The sequence below is a fragment of the Nyctereutes procyonoides genome, unplaced genomic scaffold (assembly GCF_905146905.1).
Source record: "Nyctereutes procyonoides isolate TBG_1078 unplaced genomic scaffold, NYPRO_anot_genome, whole genome shotgun sequence".
NCBI lineage: Eukaryota > Metazoa > Chordata > Mammalia > Carnivora > Canidae > Nyctereutes > Nyctereutes procyonoides.
In genome coordinates, this window is record NW_026575159.1 from 22,416,624 (window position 1) to 22,439,477 (window position 22,854).

The following is a 22,854-nucleotide window of genomic DNA, read 5'->3' on the forward strand; positions in this document are numbered from 1 at the left end:
TTCTGAAAACACCATCTGTAGAAATATAAGGTACATACTCTAAACACACCATGCCATATTCAGTAAGTAATAGTAGCAGAAATTCTATCTACACACAACTCTGGATAAGATGAATGCGTTTCACGGTGTGGACCTGAAAAGTTTGTTACGTCTGGCTGGCTCAGTCACTGGACCTTGAGACTCTTGGTCTCAGGGTTGAGTTCAAGCACCACGTTGGGTGAAGAGATTACTTAAAAGTAAATAAAATCTTAAAAAAAAAAAGTGGATAAAGATATAGTGTATTTATATAGAGAAAGACCCTGTATGTAGCAGGAAGGCACTATTATCATTGCACTCAGATGGGGAAACAGAGGCACAGGAGGGCACGGTGGAATGTGCAAGGAGGCCACAGTCAGTCAGCAGGGCTGGGCAGGGCTCTGGTGCAGCAGGGCCATGCAGGAGCAATACCATGCTACATATGATGTGGCAGGAGAAATTCCCCATCCTTCAGACTCCTTCTAGGAGCCCAATAAATAATAGACTAGTGCCTGGATTTAAGGGCCTAAGTAAGGGTGGTTCTTTAACAACTACTCATGGGGCGCCTGGGTGGGTAAATAGGTTAGGCTTCTGTTTTTGGCTTAGGTCATGATCTCAGGGTCCTGAGATTGAACCCTTCATTGCCCCTCATTGGGCTCCCTGCTGAGCAGGGAACCTGCTTTTCCCTCTTTCTCTACCTGCCACTCCCCCTCCGCTTGTGCTCTGTGTCACGTAAATAAATAACATCTTAAAGAAAAACCAAACGACTACCCACGCATCTCCATTCGTAAGAAGCACAACACGATTCCCTCTGCACACCTGGCAGTCAGGTGACTTGGCTACTGAATCTGTGCCAGTGGCCACCCCTGAGGGCAAAAATCCCAGACACACTCAGCCTGCAATGTGGCCAGTGCAAGGGCATAGATGCACCATGTTTTAAAAAGGATCAGGGGAGACTGCTAAAAACAGGCGAAAAAAAAAACAGATAAAAAAAAATCTGACATGGATCAGGGATGACAGCCCATGGGATGCTTCAATATAGAGCCACTCAAGTGGTTATCTTTTCATGAGATTTAAAAAAAAAAAAACACCCAGGAAACTATAGTCATCAGTATAGGAATAATGCTGTTATGAAGAAAATATGCTTCCTCGGCCAGCCGCTATCATCCTGCAATGCCCCTGACGGTGGCAGGCCACCTTCATGTCCTCCCTTCCTGCCCCCTCCCCGCCCTCTCTGATTACTGCCATGAGCCTTGAATGAAAGGTGCAGAAATGTCGAAGATGCTCACGCAACTATTTGGCTGTGATGCTGCACACATTCTGTAGAAAGACTTTCAGCAAGTCAACCATCACACCCCCAAGGTATCTGGCGTAGTTTTAGGGGTGTCCCCTCCAGACTCTGGCCACACATTCCTGGGACAGGCTTTTCACTGGCCCTGCTGTGGTTTATTCATTCAGCAGTGACACAGCACACCCGCCCCATGCCAGGGACACAAGGCCTGCTCACTCACAGCCCCTGTGCTGCAGGACAGGGAAACGGAGACTCCCTCGCCCCTCCTGCTGGGCCGCCCCTCATGGCGCCCCTCTCTGCTCTCTCTGTACCCCTTGGCTGTGTTCCCAGGGCACCGCCCATCTGTTGAACCGAATACATGCACTCGGATCAAACGGATTCCTATCTGGTGAACGCTCGCTATGCGCTGGTTACCACATTGTTTCACGGTCTCTAAGCGGTGAGTCTGCGAGGTCTGCAACCCAATCCTGGTTTTCACAGGAAGACCCCGAAGCTCAGCAAGGTGAGCTAAATATTCAGAAGAAGCCAGGGTGGGGAGAGGGTTAGCTGCCCAGGCCCCTGCAGGGGGCTCTACAGGCCGATGGCTTGAGACGATGCGCCTTGCTCTCAAGCTTCACTCTGGGGTTCACGAGGTCTCCTCACCTAAGCTGATGGTGGGGTGGCACCTGTTCGCCATCCTCTGTGACGCGAGCACCTACGAGCAAGGCCTGCCTGGGGCCGTCGGCCGGCCAGCACCATTCTGCTGCGCAGACCGCCTGCTTCCTCTCAGCCCGGGCTGCAGCCTGTCCGAAGCAGGCATGCACGCTACAGAAAACGTGTCTGAAGTGCGGCAGGAAGCCGTACAGGTAGCCGCCCGATAGTCACTGGGGCTACGTGATGCCAGGTTCTAGGGTTCCAACTCCACGAACTGACGGGAGAAAACCGTCACTAACGTACCATCGGTTTGTGTTTCTCAAAGCTTGAAAAGTTAGTTAAGTGAAGTAAGCTTCCTGTGGTCAGATTTGCCCTTCATTTCCCTAACAAATCCCTTCCTTGGTACATGGTGCCTGCACTTAGCCAGGTTCACTGGAGAGCACCTGCTCATTTATAAAACCGGGGGGCGGTGGGAACATCACCTCGCCTCTCTTTCCCCAAAGGAGCCTTTTTTAGAGGCGAGGAGCTACGGTGGCCGCGGTGTCAGCAGCAGGGCCCTCCCCGGCACTTACTCTAGGCGCTTGGCTAGAGGCTTCCTGTGTGCCTCATTAACCCTGTGTACCATCTTGTGTCAGGTCCCGTTTGTGTCCCTGTTACGTAAAACGTGTGCAACTGTATGGTGGGAGAAAGCCACAGCTCTCCAGCTTTAAGTCACTTAGGAACAGTTACATCAAGCCAACCAATCACAGGCACGCAGCATGTCTCTGGTCCTGCTCTGGGGGACGGGATGACGGCACCACCTGCTCACCATGTTCCTCCGTGTTCTAGAGATGTCTGCGGTTACGGCCTGACATGACAGTCCTAGGGGGCGCCTCTCCCAGGACTTCAGGGCTCTGCCTTTTACAAAATGCTTTCTCCACATACTATCTCACTGGATTCTGAGGATAATCATGAGGAAGGCAAGACAGTGATCGACCGACCGCCTTCCTCAACTCGGGAAAGAAGAAACCAGACGGTCTGATGAGTCTCTAAGGGCCATTTTCACTTTCTACCCTCTAACAGCCACTGTGTGGCCTGAGTTCAGTTCCTCACCCTTTCCCTGCCTCAGCTTCCTTGGCTGTACAATGGGTAGCAGACTGACTCACCTTGCAGCATCCTTCCAGCTCTCTAAAGTCCAGGTTCCAGGACATTAATTTTTTGCTTAATGGTAAGAAACAAACCAATCTTGGCAAGCTTGAAGAATTTCAAGTCTTTTTTTATTTTATTTTATTTATTTTTATTTTTATTTTTTTAGGAATTTCAAGTCTTTTTTTTAAGAATTTCAAGTCTTAAACATACTGTAACGTTGGGGGCCAGGGGGCAGGTCCTAATCACTGAGCAGAGAAACATTCTCGGTGAGAAATGTCTGCATACTTAATTTTACAGCTTCACATTTCAAGAGGTTAGGCAGCAAAATATGTCTAAGGCTCAAGGGCGGTGAGTTGGGGTTCTGAACTGCCAAATCTCCCCACTCTGACTGGCGCTCTGCTCAAGCACAAGGGGGCTTTGCTTGATGGCAATTTAGGTCCAACTTCCCTGCATTTTGATGAGGCAGCTGGAGATTCTTGAAAATATTCCTGTGCTGAGTCAGAATAATTCTTTCTCCTTCCCCTCCCCCCCCATACTCCTCTTATTACTGGGGACTTTATCCTGAGTGTCTGCAACGCCTCGCCGGAAGCCACCATCCGTCCAAGCCCTAAATTCACAGGGTGGAAATGACCATTGCTGCAAGCAGAGAGCTCGACGTCACTTCCATGGAAAATGAGCAACCAAACGACAGATTCAAGACATCCTTGTTTTCATGCAAATGGTTCAACAGAATGAAATGAAAAACACATAAGGGCCACAAAACAGAGGAGAATTATCTTTGCACAGAGCGTCAGCTGATTTTCAACAATGTCTTCTAAGATTTCCATTCTAAACATTACCACTTTCCCAAATGTAGGGACACACGAGCCAGGCTAGCTGCAGGGCACAGCTCCCGTTTCAAGCCCCTTGGAAAGTCAAGGGGAGCCTACGCTGCTGGTGTCTGTCCGTGTCTGAAGCCCCACTATGAGCAGCCCGGAAGAGCACTCGGGTTTTAGTAGACAGGGATTTCTGTTCTCAATGTCAGGATTTGGGGAGGTGGGCCTTGGGGTTAGTAGCTTGTCCAGGGCTGACCATGGTTACTATGGCCAAGTCTCTGAGCACTTGTTTTAGCAGCTGGATCCTTTAATACATTTGGTCTTTGTTTTCTGTGCCTCTGCTAGGGAGCTAGCTAGAATTTATTCAAGGCAGGAGACAGATGCTTGGCAGTGAGTCAGATAGTATATTTTATGGGTTTCTGTGGTCTCTTGAGATAGAATTATAGAAAAGGATGGAGGGAGGTGAGGCAGCCTCTTGGTTCCCAGGACTCTGGGGTCTTTCTCTTTTGTAGACCTTTTCCAAAATTCTCAATGACCTGAGGCCCATCCTGTCTAGACAGGTCATCGCTCTTATGTTGGTGAGCACAGTCAGGGGCTATGAGCCCTCTCAGAGTTTTCTTTGATTATTTTATATTTTATTTTCACGGTCCTCTTTGGGGTACAGAAAGGGAAATTTCTGGTCTTATCCGATTGCTACCCCGACGGGAAAACAGGAACACACAGAGGTGGGAAGCAGCACAGTTCTCTTACTGTGTAGGACATACCTGCAGCTTGAGAGGTTAGTGTTTGAATAAGGGATCTGATGCCTTATTTACGTGCATTCTTGTATAATGTATGGATGGGTAAGAAAAACACTGGAGGTTCAAAGCACTGGCTCACGTGTGCTGTCACTCTTACATTATGGTTACTAGGGATCTTTGATGAGCACCGTTCATGCCAAAACCTTATTTTAGCTTTTCTCCACTATTTTATGGTCTATGAGGCCATTTGGGGTCTCTCTAAGAACACAGCTCCCATTTATAACACTATTTCAATGGAGAATAAGCTCTGAAAAAACGCTGTTCTGAATAAAGCTCACATTTCTCAGAAAATAGCCCCAGTGTGATTCAAATAGGCATGGCATTGTGTAGGGAGAGGCCCTCGGAACCTGTGTGAGCATGAGCTGAGCACATAGGGAGAAGCCTGCACTTGGATTTGCTGGCCAAGACCGAACCCCAAGCTGCCGCTCTGGGTACCTCTTACTTTCCCCCTGGCCTGGTGGCTCTTTAAATGTTGCCATTTCTGCATCTTAGGTGGTCTCTGTACAGGTGGGAACACTGACTTTCAGAGCTGGGCACTCTTTGTGGATGTGGGATATGGGACAAGCACTCTGTTGCCACAGACCAGGCCAGCGGACCCTCGGCCCTTGGTGCTGGCCCTGGTGGAGGTTCCGGACGATGCGCTACACAGTGCCCCTCTTCTGGCTAAGATTCTTCCCAGGTAGAGTTTCGTGGAAAAACAATCCTCATGAGGAAGCACAGGAGAGAGGGCTCAGGTCATATAGGACCTGGGTTAGAATCACAGAGATCTGAGAACATTAGGCCAATCACTGAACATCTCTGAACCACAATCCCCTTTGTCTGCGTGATGCCAGCAACTGCAACCCACCTCATTTTGTGAGCATAAAATGAGAAGTGCTAGGCTTAGGACCTGTCATGAAGCGAGTGCTCCATAACAACGATGTACCGCTAACTATTACTACTAACATGTCCAGAAGACAGACAGCTTAGCGTAGAGACAATTAATTTTTCGAAGGAATACTACAATTCCACACTACATCGTATAAGAAAGAACACAGGTTTGGTGCCAGGTGGACCTTGGACTGAATCCCAACTCTACCTGTCACAGGCTGTGTGGACGTGGGCAAGTCACTCTACGTCCATAAGCCGTAGTTTCCTCATCTGTAAAGTGGGCACCAAAGCACATACCTCACAGGACTGTTGTGAGGTGAGCACGGCAAACACACGAGGGGCGCTCTCAGCACCATCTTACAGCTGGTACTTAGCAAATGGCAAGGCCCCGGTTTCCAGCTGTCCCCGACATCACGTTCCGTACCCTGCCACTCAGAGACACCTCGCAATTTCTACCTCAAAGCTGCGCAGACCGCCAGCTTTGAGGACGGAGGGGGAGAGCCCTCCTCTAAGTCCGTACCTTTCCCGGCGTTTCTAGGAGGCAGCGGAGGAGCCTCTGCGGTCGGTGACGTGGGCGAGTCTGTGCTTGTGGAGACGAAGATCTGGTTGGTGAAGGCGCCGTAGGAGAGCCGCTGCTTGTCCCTCGGGGTGCTGAAGCCCGGCAGTGACAGCTTGTCCTGGGGGGAGATACTGGAGGAGTGGCAGAAGCTCTGAGGCCTCGGGGAGCGCTCTTTCTTGATGGGGCTCGGCTGCGGATGACAGAATAGAGCAGCAGGTGAGGAACTCCCCGAGGCCCACACCTCAGGCTCCGTCGGGAAGGGGGGGTTCCTGCGGCTACCTGCCTGCCATGCCCCAGCACAAGAGGAGGACGCGGTTCCCCATTACCAGGGTCAGAGCAGGGAGACACTGGTTAGCAAGCAGGCATTCAGGAGCTTAAGGGCATGGTCACAGGTGACCTTTAACTTAACAAATACCTGCCCTCCGCAGGACACTGACCAGCACTGACCTGTGTTCCCCCCACATGTGGTCTCTACGGTGGATTCCTTCCCAGCCCAACCCTCTCCCGTCAGTTCTCAGTCCTCACCTCTTTTTTCTTTTTTATATTCCCTTAGAAAGTAGCCTCCACATTGTGGCCCTGAAACCCACCTGTGGGTCCAATCCTATCCCTTCGGATCCTAAACTGTCTTCGACTGCCTACAAGGCGTCCCTTGGGTTTGCACTCCTGGCAACGGCGGTGGCATCCCCATAACTTCCCAAGGTGGAAGCCTCAGGATCACCCAGAGCCACCAGGGCCTGCGTGGACAGCTCAGAAACGTCCCTGGGATCTCCGCCTGGTGCAGGCGCCCACCAGCCGCCACCGAAGCACAGGCCTCCTGAATAGCCCTGGTTGCAGCTGCTTTCAGCTCCAGCACGTTTTCTACACTGAGGCCAGAGCTGCTGGGAAAACTTGCTCCCTTGACAATTAATCTCTGTTGGCTTCTGACTGCTTGGAGAAAGCCCAAAGGCCAAATTTGGCTCATAACTTGCTTCCCGATCTGGGATCCCTGATCCTGCAGGGCAGCCTCCCGCCTCTCCTACCCACCCACCCATCCACTTGAACACACCTCACACAAGGTGCTTCTAACCATTCCTCAGACTTCCAGCTCTATCACAACCCCTTGGCCTTTGCACATGCTGTTCTCCCTCTCTGGAAAGATGCATTCCTCCCCACTTCTTTGGCTGGCAAGTTTCCTCCTTACTCTCAGAAAACCATCTTCAATGGTACTTTCTTGGTAATTTCCTCACTGCTTTCCAAGGCTGAGGCAACTTTTCTGTTCTCTGAATATATCTCAGGGATTTCCCCAAGCTCTTATTATAGTGGTTATCCATTATAATTTGCCTCTTCTTAAAGTAGGACACCTTTGTATGACTATTCCTTATGTGCTGCCTAGGGAAGAGCAAAGGCTCAATACATATCCAACGTGCGGCACCTGATGGCAGTTGGTTGGGTGTCTGACTCTTGGTTTCGGCTCAGGTCATTATCTCAGGGTTCTGGAATCAAGTCCCGCATCAGGCTCCATGCTCAGTGGGGAGTCTGAGATTCTCTCTCTCCCTCTCCTTCCATCCCTCCCCTTACTCTCTCTCTCTCTCTCTGAAATAAATAAATAAGTAAAAATATGTATCTGATGAAAACTGCATGAATGAACTTCCAAAGGTAGTTCTGAACTACCCATGAGGGTCAGAGAAAACTAGGTTTAATCTTGAGAGTATCTTTACTAGCCCTAAGACCTCAGGTTGCAAAAATCTGTGTGCATCAGTTTTCTCTTCTATAATATGGGGCAGTAACAACACCATAGTGGGCTTTTGGTAATAATTACTGAGGTAGCACAGACAAACGTGCTTCCCACTGCCTAGTCCATACCCAAGTTCTTACTATCTCCCAGCATTTTATTTATGAAGTAGCTGTTCTAATGGCTAATTTTATGTCTTCACCTTGCTGGGCTATGGCACCCAGGTGTCTGGTCAAATACTGGTCTAGATGCTGCTGTGAAGGGATTTTCTTTAGATGTAGTTAACATTTACATTAGATTTCCAATAAAAGCAATTACCCTCCATAATGTGGGTAGGCTTCCTCCAATCAGCTGAAAGGCTCTTGAGAAGATACTGAGGACCTCCAGACATCAGACCACACCATCAGTTCTCACCAGCCCACCTCATACCCCAGGTACTCACTAGCCCCCACAATCACATGAGCCAATTCCTAAAGATAAATTCGGATCTCTCTCCCTCTGCCTTCAACCATACTGGGTCTGGTTTTCCAGAGAACCTTAATACAGCTGTGGAACCCAACAAGGATCAAAGAAGGAGCAAAGTAACTGGCCCTGGGTCAAAAGACCAGACACAGTCTTGCAAAGAACAATCTCATCTACGTGGCACAGAAAACCTGGGAGCAGCAGCAGGAACTCAGAGGTGCCGTTTGCACTCACTTTGTCATCCAGGTCATCATCGCTCTCATCCATCTCCTCCTGTCGCAGGTTCCACTCATATTCCACGTGGACGTGTGGGTTGAACTTCCCAGATTTAGCCTGGGAAAGCTGAAAGTAACAGCAGGGATAGCCACGTTATTGGAAGTGTTAGCCATCCCACTTTTACATAACCACTGAGCAAATCCCACCTGGGTCCTGGTTTCAAATGAATCACCAGGAGCTGCCTGTAGGGCAAAACTCTGAGTCTACAGGGCTGAACTGCTGGAGGACTGGCTTCACAGGAGTTGCCCGGAATTACATGCAGAGTCTTTCTTAGTTTGGTAACATGAATTCTCTCTCAAATTAAAAGCTTTCTTAAACATTCTTAAAAATGAGCCTCTAAAGTGTAAATCCCTGGCTGGAAGGCAAAATCAAGAGTTAGTGCAGTAGGAGAGGTAAGCCTTTCAAGTCAGACAGTCCTAGATTGATCCATGGACCACTTTTCTTATCTATAAGATGGTAAGATCCACAGCTTCCTCACAGGATTCTCCTAAAAATAAAAACGTACACCTGCTGGCCTGCAGCTGGCACTGGGCAGAAACGCAGGGGATGGAACTTATTTTTTTGTCTCATCCTTCCCCACTGGTAAGAGATTCATGCTATGCTAAAGTCCAGGTGATACACAAGAACCAATGGGGTCAAAACACTGGGGCTGGAGGGGGAAGCTGTGCAGTTAATATTTTGAAAACCACTATATTCTGAACTTAACTCGCCCAGTTTTTGGACGTAGCTCCCAAATAATTCTTCTTTACTATTGAGCTGCAGGGAAAACCTAAGGGTTTGGCATAAAAAAAGCATGACCTTAATTTATAAGCCTGTCTGGTAATAATATCTTTCAAATGCCTTTTAGCTCCTATGTCACAATTGCTCTGAGAAGACACGGAATGGCAAATTTATCATTCTACCACTTTTCCAAATGTAACCTTAGTGCCTGTCTGAATTTCTTTAGCCAACGTTCAGAGAGATGAATCTGTTTCTTTTATCCCAATTCCAGCTTCTGAGAATGACATTTTAAGGCAGCTGGTGTCTAATGGATACCCCACCTCCATTTTGCTTACCAGATCTTCACACTGGGTGGCTTTCAATCTCTTTGCTATGTCCAGGGCAGTCTCCCCAGCTTGGTTAACTACAACAGGGGGGAAAGAAATCGGCATAATTATCTAAGGTATATATTGAAAAGGTTGCAGACAATAATCAGATTATAATGTAACACTCAAGTCTCAGTTTTAGCTAACTGAATGCTGACTCTTGTTATGAAGACACTTGGTCACGCTCTTACCGACACTCACGGTGGGCTTGCTCCTGAGAAGAAGCTTCAAACACTCGGGTTTACCGTACATACTGCAGTAGTGTAGAGCCGTGTTGCCCAGGGCTGTCTGCTTATCCAGGTTCCCACTGAAGAATTAAAATGTTACCAGAAAAAAAGTATGACTTAAAATGCCATTTAAATAGGGCATGAATAATTTAAAGCTACAGATGAATCACTTATTTCTGTGCTAACAACGGAGTCAAGTTTGAGAACTACTTATAAGCAAGGAAAACGATGCTGCTGCTAACATTACACCTCCATTTATAAGCCACATAATGACAGCAATAGCCAGCATTTTCTGAGTGCCTCCTATGGGACAGACACTCTCAGCTTTTACATACCTTGGCTCATTAAATCTTCACAACCACCCAGTGGGGTAGGTTATGACCATCTTTGTTTCACAGAGGAAAACACCAAGGTGCAAAGAGAATGAAGTACCTGCTTTCAAGACTATCATGGCACGGAAGATGGAGTAGGGATCTGAAAAAAGGCAGTTTGTCCCAGAGCCAACACTCTTAACTACTACACTGTACTACCAAGGAGAGGGGTGGACATTCATACAATGTGGCTTGTGTCCAGGCACCATTCTTCACATGTGGGTTCAGATCCCCTTGTTATTTTGACCACTTGTCTTCGGATGAGCTTCAGTTACTCCTAATAATCCGTGGCTTACACAACTACCCACTGAAGAATATGGCAAGTCCAAACTTCCTGTGTTCAATACTGTACTCCTATTACTATGTCCCAAATTTGACTTAGCTATTGAATCAGTCACACACACTGTACAGTTTTTTTTTATTATTTTTTTTAAAGATTTCATTTATTTGAGAGACAGAGAGACACAGAGCACGAATGAGGATGAGTGGGGGTGGGGAGGCGCAGAGGGAGAGGGAGAAGCAGACTCCCCACTGAGCAGGGAGCCCAACATGGGGCTCTATCCGAAGACCCCAGGATCATGACTTGAGCTGAAGGCAGATGCTTAACCCACCGAGCCACCCAGACACCCCGACACTATAGTTTTAGAGTGAAATTATGAACAATGAAAACTCACAGATGCTGTGGAGCTGTGCTGTTAAGTCTTCCCATCTTTCCTAATGCAGTGGGTTTTGACAGAGACAGGATTTTATATCTTTCTAGGCCAGAGCTGGCAAGCTATAGCCTATAGGCCATGTCTGGCCCTCCATTTGTTTTTTAAATAAAGCTTTATTGGAACACAGCCATGCTCAATCATTTACATATGGTCTATGGCTTCTTTCACAGTACAATGGTAGAGCTGAATAGCTGTGATAGAGACCTCATGGTCTGCAAAGTCAAAAATAGTACCTGACTCTTTACAGAAAGCTTGTTGATTTCTGATCTGGGCCCCTGAGAAGACTGGTTTGCATTAACTTATAAGGTGTATTCAGAGAAGATGAAAAGCATACCAGTTTTGTACAAGGAAGTCAACCAAATGGAGAGACGTCTGGTCTGCAGTTCGGACTGCAAGATGAAGTGCTGTCTCCCCAAGCTCCTGAAAAGGACAGGATGAGTGTAAGTAGGGTAACCACAGATCCTATTTTACCTATTGCAGCTTTGTTCATATCAGCTACCTGGAAGTAATTATTAATGAGTACTCCTCTCACTCTCAAATTGTCCTGATTTAGACATGGTCACTCAATGTATTAGAATCTCAGTATCTTTTACATTCATTTTCCACATTCTGTTTTATCTTATGGTTTTAGTGGAGCCTCACCTGTCCGGATTCCAGCAGTGGTTCCATTAGCTCCACCCCCTCTGCATAGACTTGAATTAGTGCAAGTAAATCCCTGGATTTGATGGCCTCGAGCAATTCATTCAGTTTAGCTGATGGAGATGAACAGGCCTTCCTTGAAAACTTATGATCTACATACTTTGCGGTAATATATTCTTTCCGTACAGTCCTAAAACAGGGCAAAACAACATGAACAAAGATTTTTTATTTTCTATGAGCTAAGAAAAATCTACATTTTTCTGAAAAAACAAAACAGTTCTCTTTAAGTGAGATAGACTCACCTGTACTTCTTTCAGGATTTAAACAAACCAGGTTCTAAACCAAGTTACCTCATCACAGACAGGATGAAGAAACCGACATATATATGTAGTAGTGTATGTGCAAGCAATATATAGTTACAGAATTAATGAGCTCACAGATCATAGCAGATTTCTTTTCCACCTTGAGCAACAGATTGAGAAGTCTGGTATTTACTACTTCAAATTCAGATACATATGAAGTATACAAAGAAATTAAGAAATTTTATTTTATTACTTATTTTTGAAAGTAAATTTTAAAAGAACAATTCTTAAATACCAGTGAAATTTCCAGAGGTTCATTGAAAAAATTTTAAGTCATGTGGCACAACTCCCTATTTTAACAGGTAAGGAATTCGAGGCTCCTATAGGCCAAGCACTGAGCTTCAGAATAAAGGGGAGTTGTCTTTCCTGCAGGTTCAGTTTGGGAGTTACTCCCTAAGTCTGAGTGTGTGTAAGCGTTTCTATTCTTGAGGACTCTTCCTTTCTCCACTTCAGGTTCTGCCCCAAACTCCGGGACTGAGGCCAGCCACCTCCCAGCTACAGGGGTGAGGATCTGACCTAAGTGGCCCACGGTTACTTTTGTCACCTTTGGTGAAAGGCTGAAATGGAAGTCCTCTCAGAGGAAAGGAAAGAAGAGTTGGGGAAGCGAGCTGGGATCCAGATGATACTGTTTGACATCCTGGAGCCGGCCATACCTGAACTTATCCCATGATTTTCCCAGTTACATGAGCCACTTAATAAAAAAGCAGTAAATGGATTTTGGGTTCAAATCCTAGTTCTACAGCATACCAGCTGCATGACCTTGGGCAAATTACTTCATCTTTCATAAGCTTTAGCTTTTTCATCTGAAAATGGGGAGAACAGCACATTGGTGTGTTTTGAATTAAAGAATGTACAGTACTTATACAGTGCTTTCTTTCTGAGAAAGCTCTAACTCATGGGACATAAGATTTCTTGCTCAGGAAAAGGTATTCCATCTGTGAAGGCTGCTGCTGTTTCTTACCACTCCCCCCCCGCCCCCATCCCACAGCATCACTATTTAAGACCAAGCTGATGCCTCTTCATTTCATTCTGGGTCAGTAATGAAGGGGTGAGCTGACTGATGGTAGCACACGCCCTTTGGTGACTTGCAGATTCAGCTCAGTGACTAAGATCCTACTTTTATGGGTATCCTTTATACTCAAGTCAAAGTCCTTTGAAGATGGCCACGGCCTGATGAGCTGGAGGACTTTCAGACATGTGAGAGGTTGGTCAAAGCCTGCCTTCTGGTCTCCCACTGCACATGACTTTACAAAGTTTGAAAGGCAGCTACTTTGTGACAGATGAAGTATCAGATTTAAGAATGAAATGGCTTGATTCAATTCTGATATCAGATGCTAGCCATGTGACCCGGGGTAAAGCTATGCCTCAGTTTCCTCATCTGTAAAATATTAGTAGTCCTACCAGTCTTCTTGCCTTCCGGGGAAGCAAGAGTAGATGTGGAACAAAGAATGACACATGACCATGGGTTCATATATAAGCTTCCTTTCTAGTATTATCCAAGATGGTAGAGTGAGGATCGATGGTAGGAAGCTATAGGAGGGAAATCTGAGACAGCTGTCTCCATGTATTGAGTTAAGTTGTGGCACCATCTGTGGGAAGGTTTCTTAGCACTAGAAATGTCGTGCAGATGCCACACAACAATTTGGCAGAAATGATGCTGAGGGCACCTAGTATTGCATGGGGAGATGCCCCAGACCACTCTGAAGAGCACTTCCACCTTGGGTCTCTACTTCCATGGCTACAGAAAGTGGCTGAGCTCTCCACAGGCATGATGTTTAACTCTTCCTGGGCTCAACCACAGTCCCCGGCAGTAAAAGGCTTTCTGACATGGAGTGACAGGGAAGATGGAAAACAGATGTGTCTGAAAGTTGACATCAGAGCTCTACCCGATGGCTGATGAAAGACAACTTGCCTTGTGTCCGTGCCAAACCTGGCCCTTCCCATTCACTCTGGTGCAGGTAATGGCATTTGCTATTTACCTAGACGCTCAGGCCCAAACCTTGGGTATCAATTTATAGTTTAATTAAATGTCCCATGTTTGAAGTGGTCAGCAAATCCTGTGGACTCTTCCTTCAAAACATATGGAGAATCCGACTACTTTCCACCACCTTCACCACTCCATCTTAGTCCACACCATCATTGTTTCTCAGTGGACCTGGTGTTGTTTCTCCTTGGTGAAACCCGCTCCTCCATCTCTCCCTCACAGACCAGCCACAGCTGGGTTTCTCAACCTCGGCCCTAGTGACACAGTGGCTGGATGATTCTTTGTCATGGTTGCTGACTTTCGCATTGTAGGATGTTTAGCAGCATTCTGGTGACTCCCTCTGCTTAAAGCCTTCTAATCACACAGAAAATAAAATCCCCAAACAACTCATTACCTAAAAGGCCCTCTGCGACCTGGTTCCATCTCCATTGTGCATGGCGTCTGTGGCCACTCTCCTGCTCAGGCCTCTCTAGCTATACCTGCTTTCTTGTTACTGTGAGGAATGTGCCCAGCCCGTTCCTGCCTCAGGGCATCTTCACCAACCCTTCCATCTCCCAGGCTGGCTCCCCCATCCCTCCACCCCATGTGTGTCCTTCATATCCTTTAGATCTTCATCAAATGTCAAGTCCTCAGTGATATTCCTCGAACATCCTGATGACAATGCCTCCTATGCTTCATCTTCTTATCCTATTATATTTTCTTCAAAGTACTCATTACCATGCTTTGTGCCCTCCTCTCCACAGTTGGAATGTAAGCAGGAGAGGAGCTGTCGTGTTCACTACTGTATCATCAGCACTTAAAAGAGTGCCAGAAACATAGAAGCTGCTGAATAGGAGGCAGTAAACTGTGTGTCACCAGGGATCTGCTTTGTTCCTCAGGGTTGCTGGCCAAATAAGAGGATGGTGATAATGAAGACTATGGTCGTGGGGACAGTAACGGTGAATTCACTACATATTGCCCGAAGCACTGCTGACTCAACCACTTCTGTCCTCACCACACCCTCGGAGACTAGCACAGACAGGTGGGGTTACTTGCCTCAGATCAAGATTCGGGAATTGGTGGACACCTGGGTGGCTCAGTGGTTAAGTGTCTGCCTTCAGCCCAGGGCATGATCCTGGAGACCCCGGATAGAGTCCCACATCAGGCTCCCTGCATGGAACCTGCTTCTCCCTCTGCCTCTGCCTGTGTCTCTGCATCTTTCTCTGTGTCTTTCATGAATAAATAAATAAAATCTTAAAAAAAAAAAAAGATTCCAGTAGTCTGGAAACTTAGTCACTCTGTTAGAGATTACATGGAGGCTCACAAGCGTTTTGGAGGGAAGGCCTGAGAGAAGCCAGATGACCATGGGAGGTCACAGAACAGACGGGCCAGAGTGGGCTGCCTACCGTGAAGGAAGCAGGAAATACAAATCCAAGCAGGAAATACAAATACAAAGTTTATCCTAAAGTGATGCCTCCAAGGTATGGGCTACATAAACATTTAAAACTGCTGCTGAGGCAGGAATGCACTGTATATCGGAGCGCTCACTGCTTCCCGCTCTTTGGCGTAACTTCAGATAGTGTTTGTTCGTGGCGGTTTTGTGATCAAATTCACTTCTGAAAAAGCTTTACTTCTCAGTGTGTTTTGTGCTCATTAGTGTGGAAAGACAGCCAAACCGTTTCTGCTAGGACGGAGCTTGAGCACTGTTGTTTAAGCCCAACGCCCTGAGACAGGGTTAGGGTATTAAGTAGGTGCCCAACTTCCCTGACTTCTTCTGTGACACTTTCACAGGAATAAGGAAGTGACTGTCTAATTTCTAGATTAATAGCCACCTTCCTCTCCAGATGGCAGACATCACGAGGACAGAGTTTACATCTAGTTTATATTTTGCCTGTTCCCCAGCACCTGACACACTGCAAAGGATGCAGTGAGCATGAAGCACGCATTTGTTGGATTCAAGGAAAGACCACCGCTGAGAGGCCTGCTGGGAGATTGTATCTCATGATTTTGGAATGAAAACATCAGGTTTCTTGACTGTGCCCCATAACTGTCTCAGTGCTCTGTGGACGTGGTGCCTGAGTAACCCCCAAGGAGGGGCTCGGCAAACATTCGGGTGGGCATCTACCTCACAAAGGCTCCCTGCTTAGTTGAACTGGAATAGGAGCTGTCTTCCTTTTTTTTTTTTTTAATATTTTATTTATTTATTCATGAGAGACACAGAGATGCAGAGACATAGGCAGAGGGAGAAGCAGGCTCCATGCAGGCAGCCCGATGTGGGACTCGATCCTGGGACCCCAGGATCACGTCCTAGGCTAAAGGCAGGTGCTAAACCGCTGAGCCACCCAGGGATCCCCAGGAGCTGTATTGCTATCCATGCATGGTACTTAAGAATTTTAAGTGTAAATTCAATGTGAAAATATTTTTTAATAAGTTCAAATATTCACATGACTCAAAAAATAAAAATGATACCAAAAATTGTTTACTGAGGAGGGCTCATGACCACGACCACCCCAGAGTAAGCACTTTTATTAGTTTCCTGTGTTTTTGCCTGTGTTTCTTCCCATAAACACAAATAAATATGTTTATGTGTTTTTGACCACCCTTCCCCTGACTGGAAGGCAGGAGGTTTTGGTGCAGTGCTCCACACCTTGCTTTTTTATCTAATGATAATTCTTGGAGTTTGTTCTAAATCAGGATAAGTAGCTCCCTTATTCTTTTTACATCTGCATAGAGTTCTTCTATGTGGCTGTACCCTAAGCTATTTTAATCAGAGGCCTATAGATAAATGCTTGTTTTTGTTCCTCATCTCTTCCTATACAGAACAGGAGTAAATTCTCAGAAGTGACACTGCAAAGTGAGAGTTGATGTGATGTTAATGACTGTGATAAATATGGTGATTGCTCCTCCTGCGCAGGGTACCATTAGCAAACCCATCAGCAGTGCCCAAGACAGAGCGTCTGTTTCCCCACAGCTTCACCGGTAAGCGTTTGGACTTTGGCTCATCTAATAGGAACTGGCCACTGCTTTTGTATGTCTCTTGTTTATCATAACATGCCGTGATTTGGAGATAACCACCCTTATGAAGACATATTCTCCACAGAGCAGATGCAGCTGTAGCTACCTAGGGGACGGTGTAGTAAACATCATCTGTGCACTCCAGAAATGCACTGCAAAATACTTTACTTTGCTTTGTGTTTTCCTATTGGGTTTTCCTCTGGAGAAAAAAAATACTATAACCATTAAGCCACTGCTTAATTAAAGAATGGTAAAGAATTCAGTGTATTAGAAGTACTTACATATCACTTGAAGGGGTGGGTTTTGGCGAGGGGCTGGGTAAATTTGCTTCCATAATATCATTAAAACTATTGTTTCCTACATTCTTGGCCAGCTGTAACATAAACAAAACACAGTTCAGCCACTCTTTACTTACTAGTTTAAACGTTTCCTATGATTTGCTTTTGAGATTTGTGAATGTGTATCTTTCCTTCATTTGACTCAGGATACAAACCATCCATTCATCTGGTCAACAGGTATTTACGGAGACCTACTATGTGCCAGGCATGGAACCTTGGAGTGCTGGAAATAAAGAGAGGGGTAAACCGTATTCCTTCCTGTAGGAGCCAACAGACTTGCAGGGCCATTGATAAGATAACCAATAATTTTTATAAATACAATGTTGATAAATGTTGAATAGGATATAACCCCCTCACCCCATACACCCTGAGATTAGACAGCAGGTTATACATGTGAATCTAGGTTAAATGCTTAACGGTAGCAACTGTTTTTCAATCTCTATCATACCTCATTTTTAGACTGAGAAGATTTACTGGGCAGAGGAAGAGGTAGGATTCCTTTATATTTGGGGTACATGTAAAGATGCTGCAGGGAGCAGTTTCTGAGTTCAAGACCCTTCCAGGAAAATCTGTCCTGAAGGACCTCTGGTTGTTCAGATAATTTGGGGAGCAACACAAAACTTAAGAAACATTCATGCTATCGGGTCTCTGAGGGAAAATTCTTGGGTTTATCACTTGGCAAGTGTCTAAGATTTGGACTATCCATATTTCTAGTTGTCAACTGGGTTTCATTACCTTAAATCAAGGAGATGGAGTGATATCACTTCCAGACTAAAGAAGAATGTGTTAGGTATAATAAGATCAGAGTTTTTTTTTTTTCTTCAATTCTGATGTGAATCAAGGAGTTAAGCATTAGTATGATACTTCCTAAATTTGCTACTTCCTCAATTGGGCTAACACAACACAGACTGACCCACCACTGCTTAGAAGTTTCGGGTTAACGAGTGATGGGCTTTTTGGCGGTAGCTAACAGGTCACAATTCATGGGGGGCTTGTAACAAACTTACGAATAGTAAAAAGAGAGAAAAACTCTTTATTCACTATAGTAACTCAGGCCACTAAGAAAAGTGATTATTTGAGTTTAACACCTAATTCCCTTTACTGCTCTTTTAGTCAATCATCTTGAGTCAATCATGTGAAAACTAATTCTGAAAGAAGAAGGCAGCTTTGAAAAAGCCCATCCCAGGAGAAAAGAGCCAGTTTAGGTGAACTAATTATACAAATGTGTGATTCATCAGTTCTTTAGAAAGGAAAAAGAAATAGTCAACATTACATACCACAAATTTACATTTTAAATACCCATGCAAATTCACTAAATTCAGGAACTGCAATTCTTTGTACTCAGCAAAAAGAACAGTCCAAAGCCATGTATTATTTATGACAGCAGTCATTCCCAAGGACAGGTCACTACTTACCAAGAGTTCAGAAGTTCCTAATTTGTCTAGTTCCAAAGACTGAATGCGAGAAATGTGAACCCCCATTTCCCTATGGATGCCGGAACATTCTATACAGGTCAAAATACCCAAGTTGGTGGAAAGCCAGGTGGGTTCTGTGTGGAAAGAACATTTGGAAGACAATGAAACAAACACGATACCAAATTTTAGTGTGCCAACTACAAAGGAAACTAAAACAAGAGTGGTAAACCTTGTTAAGAATTAATAGGGAAAGATTTAAATGGAAGACACAGATGCTTTCAGTTTAGCCTAGAGGCTCATATGAAGCTTACCAGCTTCTCGGAGAGCAATATGGGTGATAAAAGAAATTTAAAAAAATTTTTCTTTCAATATTAAATTGAAAACAGAATTAAGTTCTTCATTCTTGTGAAAATGTGAGAAAGATTTTTCCTGTGAAGCCCCATGAAACATCCTCTCTAAGCACCTGTGTCTTTCTTGGCAGCTGCACAGACTGATGTGCAGCTCATGGGGACATGGCATAAGCTGTCATTAACCTCCCAGTTACAACCTGCATTAACCCACAACCCTGGTCATGGCTTCTCCACAAGCACTTCCTGGTAATAAGACAGTTGTAAATACTGAACGTCAAAGACTTCTTTTCACAGGCCTAAGCTATTTCTACAGCCCCTAAGGGCTCCACACCAGGGAAAGTATTTCCTTGTTACCAAAACTGTCAGGGTTCACTCTCTATGGAAAGCTTGTTTCTGAGAGGTCAATACCCGAGTACTAACGACTCCACTGCCACATCCTCACTATGTGAGTGTGTGAGTCACTATCACACATGCACATGAACATAGTAGAACCTGGAAGATTTGTCTCCGAGATGCTTGTGGCATGTTGTACGGAGAGTCCATTTTCACAAGGAAAACCATTAGAAAGTATATCATAAAGCTTAAGAAGCACAGGTTTGTGTCCACCTTCTGATCCCTACTAGATGTGTGACCTTGGGAGGTCACTTAACTTCTCAGAGTCCCCTACTTTTCTCAGCTGTAAAATGGCAAAGGTTATCAGTGTATCACAGAGCATCTGCGAAGATTCAGTAAGAAAATACAGGCTAAAACAACTAGCAGAATCCTTATTACAATGTAAGCACTGAATGCATGTTACCTGTCGTCAATACATACGTAATACAGAAGCTACCTGAAATCAGGAGCTTGGGGAAGGAGACACCCGCGTGACATAGAGGTTGGGGGGGTTTCACTGAACAGAAAGGAAGGAAAGTAATGTACAATGTGTTGGGATGGTTTCATATGTAGCATTTCAGGAAGTCCTCAGAACAAAAGAGGTTTATTATCCGATTTTAGGATAGGAAACAGAAGATGAGGACAGTAAAGGCACTCAGCATGAGGTCATCCAAGCCAGCTGGTGATTCAACACCAGGATGATGGTCTCCACGTCCAGTGCTCTCTCCGTATATCCATGGGGCTCGTTTAACTGGAAGCATTTGGGCAGGTAGCCATTTGGGGCATTTGAGGAGAGCAGGTGGGAGTTTGCCAGGCTGAGCAAACAGCATGTGTTAGAGCAGCTCACAGGTAGGACCATTCCAGTTGGAAATGTGTGGTGGGTGTATATCTATGCTCGTAAGGAGATAAAAAGACTTAAATAACTAGCTCATTTTTATTCTATGGGAGGAAAAAGGCTGTTGAACAAGCTGGCTCATGTTTGGGGGCAAATACCTGACGAGCCACAATCACAGCAGACGTCATTCCCGGGGAGCCGCTGGACATCCTCAATAATGGCTTTCGTCAGGTCTTCCAGGCTGTTCTCTCCTGTGCTCTGCTCTCCACGGAAGGCCATGGTTAGGGCCTCTTCTTTGCTATTCGTCAATACTGATATCCATCTGTTATTGAAAATAAAAGGAAGGAGACGTAAGAGCACAGCCACCGTTTTCTCCTCCCACTGCAAAATAAATAAATAAATAAATAAATAAATAAATAAATAAATAATCCCTTTTTGTCAAGAACATCCAAGAGATTCCCGTTCACCCTAGCCCTAACGTGAGGGAAAATGTAAGAAATTAAATCCAAAGGAAAGAGAAAGTCAAAAGAATGCAAAGCAACACGTTGAAGAAAACAAAACAAGGGAGAGGAACAGAAGAGAGGTAAAATCAGGTCAACTGAGGACGCGCAGGGGTGACGAGGTGGGTGCATTTCCACTTGGACAGAGTAAAGTGAATGTCAGAATGAAGAGGACTCAGAGTGGGACTAACCTGATGCAAGGATGAGAAAAAACTGGCAGTAAATGGAGAGAAGGCAAGATAGTTTAGCACACAGCATCTGTTCTCTGCAAGTCTGTTTCATGGGCAACCATGAGTATTTATGCTTGTGGAAAAGGTATATTGATATGGAAACATGCTGATGTTAATAATATGAAATAAAAAGTACAGATTATTAAATCACACACACAGCATGATCACAGTATGAACTGAACAAAACCACTGTCTGCGACCAGTCTATGCGTAAAACCACCCCAATACACAATAATAAGTGTTCGTTATTAACATGAAATGACCGCAGAGTGGACAGTTAATCAGGTGTTAAAATTTAAATTGTCAACTAGTTTTTCTAAACTCATTTTTTGTTTTTTTAAAAAAGCAAAAAGACTTTATTTATCTGACAAAGAGAGAGAGAGAGAGAGACAGCGCAAAAGTATAGCCAGGAGGAGGAGGAGAGGGAGCAGCAGGATCCCCGCTGAGCAGGGAGCCCAATGTGGGGCTCGATCCCAGGACCCCAGGATTATGACCTGAACCAAAGGTAAATGCTTAACCCCAACTGAGCCACCCAGGTGCCTCTAAGCTGAATTGAAGCTTAGCTGACAAAGTTTTCAACTAAGTTTTGGAGGGACACTGGGGAAATGCTGACAATATCATGTTTCCTGAAATAAATAAGAAAAAACTGTTTATGTGATATAATGCCAAATTTAAAGGCATATAGGGTTTAAGTACTTCTGTTTGGGGGAAAGACGGCTACAAGGAAATTCACCAAAATGTTAATACTGGCTGTCTCTGAGTAATTTTCTGTAGGAATAATGGACAGATAGAATGGTTGATTCTGCCTGTTGATAATTTTCCAAACCTATAATGCGTTTGTATTACTTTCCTGATTGATTGAGGGGGGAAAAAAAAAAGCTAAGTCTACTTTTTTTTTTTAAAAGAAGAAAATGAAAAACATTTCCAAATCACAGTGTGTTGTTCTTACCTACTGCACGGACAGCTAGAAAGTGCTCCCAGCAGAGAACACAGAGGTCCAGAACGGAGGCTCTGGCTTTTCTGTGTCTGGTCGGAGGACACAGATATGACCCAAAGGGCTATCTACAAAAAGTGTTGAATAAGTAAGAGAGCAAAGAGAATTACAAGCCAAATCACCTGGAATGTGTGAACTGCAAGGCACGCCGGCTACTGTAGGCGGCGCAAAGCTTCTGTGTGTTGGAAGAAATATATTTGTATAGCTCAGCGTTTCCACTGTGCTGCAAACACTCAACACCTCAAAACCAACAGCCTCGGAATGGGGGCGAGGGGGAGTGCCATTCAGTACCTTCTAAATTATATTTTTTCTATCATTTAGTCTCAAGCTAAAAACTAGAAATTGTCTTCTTAAAAACAATTCAAGGGATGCCTGGGTGGCTCAGGGGCTGAGTGTCTGCCTTTGGCTCAGGGCATGATCCTGGGTCCTGGGATTGAGTCCCCCATCAGGCTCCCTGCGAGGAGCCTGCTTCTCTCTCTCTATGTCTCTGCCTCTCTCTCTCTCATGAATAAATAAATAAATCTTTAAAAACAATTCAAAACACTGGGCTCAACAGTGTATTTAACCAGTGGCACCATGTTACTGGAGTTTTCAGTCTGTCTGCAGAGTCTCTGCTTTGCCTTCCTCAAGTATTATGGCATTTCAGCTATCTAATATACCAGGATCTGATCGACTGCGTACCAAGGACTTAGGTTTTGTTGTTGTTGTTGTTTTTTGAGACAGTGTGAGCACGAGAGGTGGTGGGGGGGAGGGACAGAGAGAGAGAGAAAATCTCAAGCAGACTCCACGTCCTGTACAGAACCTGATACAGGGCTTATCTCATGACCTTGAGGTCATGAACTGAGCTGAAATCAAGAATATGATGCTTTATCGACTGAATCACTC

The 22,854-nt window shown here is 45.3% G+C and overlaps 1 protein-coding gene across 3 annotated transcripts in view; it reads right to left on the reverse strand.

Moving 5' to 3' along the window:
* The window catches only part of ASAP1 (ArfGAP with SH3 domain, ankyrin repeat and PH domain 1), a 355,221-nt gene that overhangs the window by 28,781 nt on the left and 303,586 nt on the right, over positions 1 to 22,854 (reverse strand). For all 3 annotated transcript variants that reach the window (XR_008662965.1, XM_055313975.1, XM_055313974.1), the window contains exons 16-24: positions 20,404 to 20,567; positions 18,689 to 18,822; positions 17,217 to 17,308; positions 11,599 to 11,785; positions 11,291 to 11,376; positions 9,837 to 9,952; positions 9,616 to 9,683; positions 8,519 to 8,626; positions 6,073 to 6,301 (exon numbers count right to left, since the gene is read on the reverse strand). Coding sequence is in view for 2 of the 3 variants with exons in the window: in XM_055313975.1 (XP_055169950.1) it covers positions 6,073 to 6,301; positions 8,519 to 8,626; positions 9,616 to 9,683; positions 9,837 to 9,952; positions 11,291 to 11,376; positions 11,599 to 11,785; positions 17,217 to 17,308; positions 18,689 to 18,822; positions 20,404 to 20,567 (1,184 nt within the window). In the remaining variant the exon portion in view is untranslated. The remainder of the gene's footprint in view (positions 1 to 6,072; positions 6,302 to 8,518; positions 8,627 to 9,615; positions 9,684 to 9,836; positions 9,953 to 11,290; positions 11,377 to 11,598; positions 11,786 to 17,216; positions 17,309 to 18,688; positions 18,823 to 20,403; positions 20,568 to 22,854) is intronic.